Source organism: Carassius auratus, unplaced genomic scaffold, assembly GCF_003368295.1.
Source record: "Carassius auratus strain Wakin unplaced genomic scaffold, ASM336829v1 scaf_tig00035021, whole genome shotgun sequence".
In the NCBI taxonomy this organism is placed as follows: Eukaryota; Metazoa; Chordata; class Actinopteri; order Cypriniformes; family Cyprinidae; genus Carassius; species Carassius auratus.
Window position 1 is genome coordinate 53,567 of NW_020526191.1, and position 11,957 is coordinate 65,523.

The 11,957-nt window shown below is 36.4% G+C and overlaps 1 protein-coding gene across 4 annotated transcripts; it reads left to right on the top strand.

The window, feature by feature from the left end:
• The first annotated feature begins 746 nt into the window (after nucleotides 1-746).
• Nucleotides 747-3,652, top strand: LOC113081696 (uncharacterized). Of its 4 annotated transcripts, none has more exons than XM_026253731.1 (12): nucleotides 747-930; nucleotides 1,197-1,258; nucleotides 1,403-1,435; nucleotides 1,515-1,568; nucleotides 1,709-1,768; nucleotides 1,863-1,898; nucleotides 2,042-2,086; nucleotides 2,183-2,221; nucleotides 2,327-2,368; nucleotides 2,520-2,564; nucleotides 2,642-2,974; nucleotides 3,083-3,652. In XM_026253731.1, the coding sequence occupies exons 1-12, from the start codon at nucleotides 836-838 to the stop codon at nucleotides 3,100-3,102; spliced, it is 864 nt and encodes a 287-aa protein (XP_026109516.1). In that variant the 5' UTR covers nucleotides 747-835; the 3' UTR covers nucleotides 3,103-3,652. The 4 variants fall into 4 exon arrangements, with proteins under 4 accessions (XP_026109516.1, XP_026109513.1, XP_026109512.1 ...); XM_026253728.1 differs by having other exon boundaries at nucleotides 748-930; nucleotides 2,523-2,564; nucleotides 3,048-3,648; XM_026253727.1 differs by having other exon boundaries at nucleotides 749-930; nucleotides 3,048-3,647.
• The last annotated feature ends 8,305 nt before the right edge of the window (nucleotides 3,653-11,957 follow it).

Here is an 11,957-nt window from a genome sequence, read left to right on the forward strand (position 1 = left end):
TGCAGAAGTTTGAAGATATTTGAGAGCGTGGCCAAATAAGTCAAATAGAGGTAAAGCTGCACACTAAATCATCTTCATTCTTGTGTATATTCGTACATTACTAAAGATTTTACCCGTGAACATTTAGTTTAATTCCTAACCCTAAACAAGCCTAGAAGGTTAAACCATGTGTTATGTTTTAATAATTACATTCCGCTTTAATTAAAGTAGGCCTAGTAAGCGTCTCTAAATTAAATGTGTCCCAATTTCTTTTTTATCTATTTGTGTTTATTTCAAGATGTAAGCATTTTAAATAGTAATATTTAGTAATATACTGACAATAATATTTTATTGTCAGTATATTTAAAACATATTGTGTGGGGGAACGTCATTTAAACAATATTTTAAAGCCATTTTAACAAATGATCATAAATTTTCTTACTCTAGCTGTATTCATCCTAAACTTTATTATCCTCATTACAGTCTTCTAAACTGCCAGAGATCAATTCTAATATTATTTATATACATATATATATATATATATATATATATATATATATATATATTGTTATTTCGAAAGATCCTTTCCTCTAGTGTTAATTTAAAAACCCTTTTGAGAAGTATATGAAGTAAATGAATAGATGGATGATGGCCTTTAATCTAATGGTTTCCTATTTCTTCACAATGGAACAAACAAAATGCTTCAGTGGACCTCTGTGAAGGGAAGGAAATGCCATGGGGTAAATTCAGCCATGCGTCCTCTTAATTATTAAAAAACACACCTGCCATTCAGAGCAAAACAGGTCTTTGCTGGTTTCTCAGGCTTCATCTCCAGTGTCCCTGTGTCCGGTCATCTATGACCCTGTTGTCCAGATCAGCGACCAGCACTCATATAAAGCCACAAATGACACACAAACCCTTCAGAAGGACATCAGCACTCAATATGAAGCTGTAAGTGACCAAACATTTTAAATTGTATTATTTTTTTACTTGGGTTTATTTTGTTGCGATATGTTTGGTCAGCATTTTCAACGATAAAATACATGATCCATGTTAGTTTTCAAATATGTAGGGCTGTCTCATGAGTGCTGGTGTAAAATGAATGAAATTGCACAATGAGAGAGATGGCTCGACAATATTAAATGTGTGTTTGTTACATTAACATCGACATTTGGAAAATGTTGTAATTTTCCGTCTTATTCTCCCTCCTGGCTCAGGATCAACAGCTGCCTGACTTTTCTCGTCTTTATAAAAGCTGTACAATCAGCAGCTATGAGAGGTAAACTTCATTTCATATCGACTTGATTTGATTAAGGACAGGTTTAGGTTTGGGACAATATAGTAGTATTCTTATGATTTGTTTTGCTTTGAAGATATCTTATTGTGAATAATTCATAATGACATAATTCACTATACATTTTAGAAGGGAGTGAAGATTTGCTATATTTCCTGAAGGGTGAGCATGTTTTTTCCCTTGCTATAAGGAACAATTTGACATTCATTATTTATTCTCATTTTGTACATTCTCGCCTCAGATGCATTTGAAATGAATCGACCTCTTGACCGCACTGAACCAACACCGCTCTCAGGTCTGTGCTTTGTTTCTTCAGACCTTTCCTGAGTCTGTTGCATGGAAATGAAGGGAAAGTGCAGTTTATACTCTTATGTGAGAATCAGAAAAATAGTCAGCTGTGCTATTGGTCATTGGTTTCCCATTTTTCCCCCTTAGAAATGGATCTAGCAACAGAGAAGATTCTGGATCCTGTACATCTGGCAGATCCAACAGCAGGTGAGTGATTAGACGGTGATGGAAAACTGATGTAATGTTCAGACGATTTAAGAAATTTCTGACAGTCCTAACTGTGACATTATTTAATTTACAGAATGTGAAGCCCCAGAAATTGTTGTCAACTCTGCTGGTATGTTTTATTATTTCTTATTATTTTATAACTTTCTTTTATTAAAACGTATTTGCAAAAAGATAAGTTTACACTTTGGATAAATTGCTTTTAAAACAAAAATGTCTCACTTAAATTTTTATTTTTTATTTTATTTTATTTAGACTTTTCCAATACAACACCCAAACCAAATTTGGTAGAACTTACAGGTAAATTAACAATTTGTTCTATACAATTCAATAAAAAGGCTGATATTTGACTATTATTTTGTTTACTGATTTTTTAAAACACATGATCTCTCTAAGATGTTGCTGAAGAGAAATCCATAGAAAGCAGCAACTCAGGTGATCAGTCAAACAAAACAAACAAACAAAAAAAAAAAATAAAGCTAAAACTTATAGTCTACATTGTTTAGATGTTTATTATTTCCTAATTTCCTTTTTAAACAGACAGCAGATTAGCTGAAAGAGCATCAGCAGAAGACAGCAGAGGTACAGACCTGTAATATTTTTATTATACTTGTGCATGCATGAATTAAATTCTTATTCCCAAAAGCCTTGTAGATTATTTTTGCCATTTTGCCCAGTTATTTATCAGAATCACTCCAACCATGTAACTAATTCAATATACTGTTTGCTTCAGAAGGTGACGTCTTCAAGAGTTTACGGCAGGGAACAGCACTTGCAGGTATACTGCTGGATAATCTGGATTTTAGTTTTTATTTTAATTCCTGAACATATGCATCATCTTACAATTCTTTGCAGTGGTGGAGGACATTAGTAGTCAGGAAATGAACAGACCTGAGGAGAACGGGAGATACCGACCCCCAAGGACCCAGAAGTTAGATAAACACAACTTTGTGGTAAAAGAAACAGACAGACAAAATCTGGACCTCATGAAAGAGCTGGATCCCATAATGCAGAGTTTCGGCAGTAGAATGAACCTCAAAGACCAGGCTGGTAAACCACATGAGACTGACAAAAGAGCAATGGATTTAGACAGCCCAGAGTTTGTGGACACCTCGGAAAGACCAGACCGAGATGCTGACAGTGAAGAACGTGATGGTGGTCGAGGAACATTTCAGACACAAACCTCAGGTCAGTCTACTATAAAACCATTCATATATGTATATAAAACCACATATTTATATTAACCATTAATATTATGCAGGAATCAAATTGAAACTAAGCTATGCTGATAAGCAGGGCATACTGGACGACAGTAGGGAATCAGTAGATTAGCTTCTGGGATGCACAGAAACATCTGCTGAACATCCCATGGAAGAGAACAACAGTCTGGATGCCCCTAATCTGGACCAGAAGAGTCAAACGGACACAATGAGCTATCAGAACCAGCTGTGGAAAATATGTCCCACAAAGAGAGAACGAGGATCCAACAACCCAAGAGCACGGCTGGATTTAGAGCAGTGAACCATTGGACAGAGACAACAGCAGAGAGAGGCTGCAATATCATGTGGCAGCTCCTCTGTGGGACAATTTATTTTTTTCTTCCCTTGAATATATACATTATATAGTATGATACAATGTGATTTTAATGTCTGTTTGATCCAATATTTTTTTTTCTTTTTGTGGATTGTTATGGACCTGCATAAATCATTTTTACTCATTCTATGAGCTCTATGATTTTGTGGGATGCCAGTATTATTGAAATTATATAGAAATGATTAAAAACATTTTGCTGAATAAGAATAGAACCAAATAAACTACTACTACTAATTATTATTAGCATAGACTGTTAAGAGTGTTGTGTTTTAAAGAGAAAAGTCCAAATAATAATAATAGTTTTGATTATTTTATTATTATTATTATTATTCATGTCTGTCCTTTTACTTATTTTGCTTTTCCCCAGTATTATTTATGTATACATATATTTAATATCATTATTTTATTTAACTATATAATTCCTTTTGACTAAAGATATCCGAAGAATTCCGTTAAAGTTTAATGTCAGATAATATTTAGGTTAAGGTATACTTTTTTTTCCCAGAGGGAAGTTTGTCTTTGGGATCAAACTACAGCCACTGCATCACAATACTTAATGCATTGATTGCACAATAAAAAATGAACATACATTAGTCTCTTAACTTAATAAAACAACCATAAACATGCACATAAAAAAATATCCCACACTTAATACTAATTAGTGTTTTAATTGCAGAAGAAGAAAAATTCTTAAAGCTGTTTGGCATTTAGATCCTAATTAAAAGTGCAAGGAAGAGTTACACTTTACCATTGTTCTTCCTAAGTAGCAATACTTACTGTATGGTGCACCGTCCTCCATATGCAGTTAATGGCACTAATATTCCACTGAACTGATTTGTGTGTCCCACTGACAGTATTTTAAAAGATTTAAATTGTTTTTTCAGGTCAGTGGTTAGCAACAGTGCATTTTCTGCTAAATTTAGTCCCAGCTCAGAAACACAGAATGGCTTGCTGCGAATCTGTCAATAATTTAACACAGCTAAATGATTAAATCTCTCAGCGTTTAGCTTTAGACAGACAAATAGAGGGTATTTATCAGCTATGACAAGACAGCTCGCAGCTCTACAGACGTGATGGTAATGAGTGTCTTAATGCATCAGCCAGATCCACCTTTCCTATCTGTTTATCAGACAGATCCTGCTGTCTTCTCCATTTATCACATAGATCTCATTCCCCCTGGTGCTTATTAGTCTTACGGTGTTGATTTTGGTGGGTTTTTACAATCAGTTTCCAACTGACTGTATGAAAGGGGCTTCAGGTATTGTTGGCTCGATGGTGTCCTGTCAGGGTCATAAATCATGCAGTCTCTAGATGATGGCAGGAATCATCAACTCTGCCAGGCCCTGGAGAGTCTTTTTCAGACACACAATTGTGACAGAGATGTCAGCATGTTTAAGGAGATTCACAAGAGATTCTCACTCAAAGCAACTGACTCACAGCTGCGCGGCTGGTCCAGCAGGCCTATCGATCTCCACACCGAAATACTGGGGGTTATTGAAGACACATTCGTCTGCAAGTGCGACTTATAGTCTGAAAAATACGGTATTACGTTTTGAATATCTTTTATGTGACATTTTTCTTACAAAAACGCATCTATTCGCTACAGGAAGCCTCTGTTCACCTTCACCCCCCGGATCCGTGTGAGATACTATTTTTAAATGGATGAGCTTTTTATTAAACTTCTCATGGACCGATGGAGTGCAACACCCAAGAAGTTGCATCAAACGGCTTGAAAGATGAAAGACAATTTTTTAAATAACTCCAGCTGAATTCGTCTGAAAGAAGAAAGTTCCATGACATCAGGGTGAGTAATTTATGGCTTAATTTTTTCTTAATTTTTGGCTAAACTAACCCTTTAAATCTAGAGAGATTTAACGTCTCTTGAAAGCTCTATAACTTGGATGAAGCCTTTGAGACAACACAGTGCAGCTCCAGTGTCTTGTGTGTATCTATGTGTGCCTGCACAGTGATTTTATATGTACATCCAGGACAACAGATGATTCACAAGTAACCAGTCTTTATAGACCAAAAATAGCCTAACAGACGTAGGTTTTTTTTTTATGGGTTAAAGTTGTCAACCGTGTCCAAGAACACCAACCACTGTGCTCTTCATTCTTCAGATTCCTTTTTTTATGAAGTTTCTGTCCTGGGACTTGAGCCCTGTAAAACCAAGTGCTTCACTGAGCACCATCAGCACATCCAGCTGGTCTCAGGCCATGCTGGATACACAGACCTGAACGCTGTCTGTGGTTTGATGTTGAATATATTTTATCGCATATAAAATAAGTCAATGTGAGTTTGTGTTCCATATTTAAGCATGATACACAAAATTGGAAAATTGTGGGAACCTAAATCCCTTTGGGACACAACAGTCTTCCCATTTAAACAAAATCACTCAAATAAGTCGATTTTTCCCTCTTGGTTGTGGTTGTCTGCTTATTGTGTCCCTCATTTTCATCATTCCCTTTAGACTCACAGTCTTTTTTTCAGTTGAATTCTCTATTTAAAACAAACAGACATACAAATATTATAGATTCCACGTATTAACATATCTGGAAGTTATCTGTCCTTTGTGATTAGCATGGCACCATAACATTCAAATAGATGTTTGTGTATATTTCGCTCATGGCAGCAGTTGTTTGATTAATTCACCTCATTGTGTGACCTTGCTGGTGTTCTGCGTAGGTTCTTCTTGAATATATTTATTATGTCACTACACCAATAGGTGGAGAAAAGTGATTTTGAGTGTATTATGAGTGAGTTTAATCATTCACTCAAGTGATTCGTTTAAACACTGATTCATTCGCCATATGTGCCGACTGAAGATAGAAGACGATTTTTAATTTGTAATTTAATGCACAAGTAACTGTGAGCACAGGGCACTTGTACTAGATAATATGCGTTAATGTTTCGATAATTGGTAAAGTACGAAAATTAAACCATATTTACATACATAAAATAGCGAATTTCACATTCTGGCATTTGTTTGCTGTTGACTTCCGCTCTTTTCACATTCTTACACATGGGGATTCATGTGTATAATATACAATCCCTCAGGTTTTATTGCATGACTCAGTTTGATTCAGCGTATCATTTGGAAAACTGGGAACGGCATGTTGAATGTTTCATGTTTATCAGCCAGTTGGCTCTGTTAACGAGACCATGTAGTGTCCACTTCAGACGGATAAATATACTATAGATGCTACATCAAAAAGATTTTTTCTCTGCCAGGATTTTGAAAGACCAACAAGAAAATGAGACACTGTTGAAGCAAGACCTAATGATGACAGAGCTGATGGGTTTATTGCTCATCCAATACAGTCTCGGTTACATCTTTGCTTTGTTACACACGAAACCAAATCATGAATTTGTAATGATGACTGAAGCCTTGTTTGAGGTCCTGTCCCATGATCACTGCTGGATAGCTGACCATCTGCCAATGTGTCTGGTTTCTTTCAAACCCCTGAAATCTTCCGGCTCTGGGTCCAGAACCCCCTGTGGCCCCCTGTGCAATTTGTCCTCAGACCCAATGCCGATCCACACACCAGATCACCCGTGTGAGCAAATATGTGTGTATGTTCACCATGGAGAGCTGTTTCCGTCTATGTGGAGTGAGGGGGAACATGTGTGACCGCTTCATGTCTGGCTGCAGCCTCTGCGGGAGGAAGTAGGGTTTTATTCTGCAATGGCTTTTCCAGGCAGAACAAGGAATGGGAAGGAGATGCAGAGGGAGAAAGAGGAGAGAGACTAATTTTATCCGATTCCAACACCTCGCAGAGAACCTCCACACAAAAACATGTTATTCAGAGCCTCTCGGAGTAAAATCTGAAATTCCAAGATATTAAATGATGGATAAAATGAGTGTGTGTGCAGGGAGTATATACTGGGTTTTGTGATTTGGGAGAAAGTCAAGAGCTAACTCCTAGAATCCTTATTCAAAATGTTAAAGTAGCTCATTGAAGGATCTGTTCAGTCTCGTTGATCATTTTCAAACCCAACATCTGGGCTCAGAGCTTCAGGGATATTTGCTGACATTAGGCTCTACTATTAAGTTCAGTTCCATTGTGCTTTATTGGAATTGGTTGTTTCTTCAACTATAGACGCTTTTATGTCCTAGGTGTTGATTTTAATTACAGCTAACAACTAACTTTTTATTTTTATTATGTGAAAGTCACATTATAACTGCCATGAAAAATGTTACCATACCTTCATATATATTCATATTTTTTTTATTTATTTTGTAAAATAAATTTAAATACATCATAAAATATTGTTTCAAAGAGTGAAATCATAAAACATTTTAAAAATAAACATCCTTTAAACAAGTATACATTATCCTGAGAACCCAAACTCCATAACAAAAACCTGATGTAATTCAAAGTGAATTAAAGAGAAGTTATTTTTAGCCTTTTAAAAATAGTTTTAAGCATCTAAAATATTCCAGTGGATTTAATTACATTTTTCTTTCCTATTAAATGTTGTTATTAAGAATGTTTATTTACTGAAACAAAATCACTCAATAAGAAAATACATTTTGTTTGGTGTACTTCATAAACTTCTTTTTGAAGTTTGCAGTTTAGGCTAATATGCATATATGCCCGCTTTTATTTATTCTTTAAAACCTGGAAAACAGGAGTGGTTTTACTGGTGGGTGACAACCTTGTGAACTAAGCCTTTGCTTCTTGTCGGAAATTTTTATTAAATGCGGCAAAGACTGGGTGACCCACATGTCTGAGAGTGGAGATTTTTCATTTTTTCTTTAATACTCATGTTTAATTTCATGATTGGCTAAAGCTCCAGGTGGCTGTTTAATGTCCAACAGATGGGCCCTCCGCAAACCCAATTTTCCTTTGCAGGCTGATGGCAATAAAAGGAGGGATTTTCACAGTTCCGCAGGCAACCCTCGCATTTCCACTCTCCCAGGGGCAGAGAGAGAGTGAGCAAGACCGCAGTGTTATACTTTGTTTTTATTAAAGCATTTGATTGACAGCAAAGGAAGATTTTTCCAATATTAAACTCTAGGCCCATTTGAACGGGGCAAAGTACACCAAGTCTTGATTTTGAGCTACTGGGACTGAGTTATACTCTTTCTGTCTCTCTATCATTCTATCTCTCACGCTTTTCCTTTTCTTTTTCGTATGCTATGAAGCCAATAGTTCTGTGGCTCACCACAGGGAGCTGACAGATTGGCCCTTAAGATATCTAGGCTTCTTTTACAATCAAAACTTGTTAACTCACATTTCTTACTTTTGGATGGGATGGAGAGAGAAAGAAGGATTCAGAAGGGAAGGTGTATAGAAGGTGAGGGTGGAGTTAGGATGCATCAAAGTCAGGGTCTTGAGAACACATGTTTGGGCATAAAAGTGTGTAAATTAGAAGCGCTGTAAAACCAAGAACGTATTCTCCTAAGGCCAGTCAAATGAGGAGATAGAAGCAGCTGCAATGTCCAACTCCCTCTGTCCTCGCTGACCTTCACCGTCGCTCATCCTCTTCCTCACTGTGATTTCAGGGATAAGTGTTCAAGACTGAGGTGCACACATAAATCTGAGGGAAAGTCACTTGAATCAAAGATTAGAGTTCACTTCTTGGATGCTTGGATGAGGCATTCTTATTTATCCACGTTTACCAAATGTTCTTGTGATATACATGAAAAGAAAAAAAGACAGCTCAAATAAGTTAGCCTAATAGGTTTTTTTTTTTTAAAAGACTTTGTTCAGTGTGGATTTTTTAAAATAATATATTAGTTTAGTATTGGTCATGTTACACTACTGTTAGCAGAGGACAAATTAGCAGGGCTATTTCAACAATAGCAGCTCAATATTAGCCTCTCCAGCAGGAAACAATTAGCTAACAGCAGGTATAAGTGGACAGGATCGTGTTTTCTGACTGTAGAAATGTTGACACAGAGGAAACTGGCAGAAACTCAAGTCACAGAAAAATAGTTTTCTCTCTCCTACAGGTCGGTGTGTGTGTTTTAGGGACGAGAGTCGGAGAGAGCTGGAATGGGCCAGCCAGGCTTTTTGGACACCTGTCATTCCATCATTGCTTCATTACTTCCCGTCCTGTGGTATTCACAAGGCTCCCTGCTGGACCTGTGAAAGCTTTACCAGAAGCCTGAGATATGGACTGATACATAAACACTCTGACAGAAAACAAAACAGATCTAATACAAAAGAAGGCAAGAAGAACATCTTTATGCACTTCAAGTCCATATGAAATCCAATAACTCAAATACCAAAAAGACAACGTTTTTTGACTGACACATATTGAGAACTGTACCAGGATCCTTTGAATCTAACTGGCTTTTCATTTGGACCATATAAAATACACTAGATCCAAACCAATAACCAAAAGAATGACATGATGATATTCATACCCTTTCCCTCTTGAGTATTCAGGTGCTACTGTTTAGCATATTTAGGGCACATATTATTCCACTTAGAGGATTTTCAAGGGTTTGTATTCTTTGTTTGAAATGATTTAGATTACTTTTAAGGTCAAACAAGTTTGGTTATTTTTGGTGGAGTTGATAAGTGGAAAGTTTTTAATAGCTTTCTGATGTCTTTAACTTCAGGTCCAGTGACATCCAGCATACGGGACAGTGTGCAGTACTTTTATACAGACACTTTTATCCAAAGCAGCTCACGTTGCATTCAGGCTATACATTTTATTGTTTTATGCAATGTCTGGAAATAAAACTTTTGTCTTTGATGTTAATAGTACCATGCTACCATTTACAACTTAACTGAACTCTCTCAAATATTTTTTTTTCTATTTCTAAACTGATTTTGAAGACTTGTGTCCCAGACAGTGTCTCCCTTTTTTGTGCCTTTCAGTTCTCAAGCTCTTAACCTTAGTTAAACAGTATGAATATATGAAACATTTCCATGCAAAAAGTGGTATTAGTGGACCAGTTCTGTTGCCATGCTAACTAGTCTCTACAGTGCTGTCTCGAGCCACAGGGGATGATGAAGCTCTGTTGATGTTGGATAACAAGCAGATGGAGAGGGAAGGAGTGAGTTAAATGATCTGAAAGCACTAGACCGGTTGCACTTCACAGACTCTATATTGAGCGAAATATGGCTGAGCTGAACAGAGTGTGGGAGACTTTACTAAGAGTTTACTGAGACTGAGAACAATGCTGATGGTTTTGGGAGAACTACAGAAAATCACACATTTGACAAATTTGACCAAGTTTACTTGGGTTTAGATGATGTTTTGTGAACGTTGTAGGTATAATTGTCTTACGAAGTATGTAGAATGTACACAACAAATACAATTGGGTCAGTTAGATTTCATAGAAATTGCTAGGAGAACTGTTGTGGGGGCAATACTCAGTCACCGTTGGTTTTATTTCTTCATTTGTAGTATTACGTAAACATCAGTTTTGTCAATTTTAGTGTGTGGCTGTTAAAACGGACAGATGCATTATAGGCTTCACAGCATTCCCTATTTGTTCAAATGGTGTTATGCAGCCAATATAGTTAAAACTGTAACTTAACAGTTAATATTAATGAATCAGTCACTGGTTGCTTCAGTTTCCTGCATTTCATAAAAAAATAAATAGAGCAGGTCCATTCGCCTGATGGTTAAGAACTTAGGTTATTGATTTATAATAAAAAAAAAAAATCTGTTTGAATTTAACAAAAAGTTATAATGTAACAAGGAAGAATAAGCTGGCACACAATAGCTCCAAAGGTAGAAAAATATTTATAGCAAATTTTCACCACAAGTAAAGTTATGAGCTATGTGACACTATTATGTGCAAACAATTGTGGTCTATTAATTGTCTTTGGAAGACGATCCTAGGTTAGGTAATGGTGATGACCCAGGACAGGCATTTACGTTAGACCTTTGGAAAGGGGGGTTCCTAGTATGCAAGTCCCAGACTGCCTGTGTGTGTGTGTGTGTGTGTGTGTGTGTGTGTGTTTGAATGTGAGTGAGAGCTTGTGGTCAGAGGTAAAGTAGAGGACACTGTCTGCCAACAGCAATCTACCTGCAGATCTCATCTAGACTGAACTTATAGAACCAGACTTAACACTGACTCCCTTCCTGTTCACCTTTCAATCTCTCTTACTCTTGCAGACCTCTCACATTTCATTTGAGCCCTCAAGATTTTCCGACCCTGGCATTTTCATAATTTGTTTTAAACAATGTTTTTAAATGTTTAATTGACATAAATAAATACAAATAACAATCATTATGTTACAGTTTAAAAACAACTACTTGACAATAATGTTTGCTTGTACTGTAGGAATGTGTTCTAATAGCAGAAAAGCCTTTGTTGACATATGCAAATAAAGTTCAGTATAGTGCATATAAAATATATGCATCACAGACGAACCCAAAAGCACAAAAACAGGTTCTTTGCTGGTTTTAAATTACAAATCATCTTCATGTTACTCAACAGTCTTCATCCCATATCACTTTGGAATAAACGTATAACACCTCTGTATAAAAAAAATAAAAAAAAGAGGTTCTGATGAAATTCACATAGTTTTTGGTTTCTAAATATGTAAGTGCAGAGACGCAGTGTAGTTGTCCATTATGATGCTGTCCACCAGGAAGTTTAGGCTTT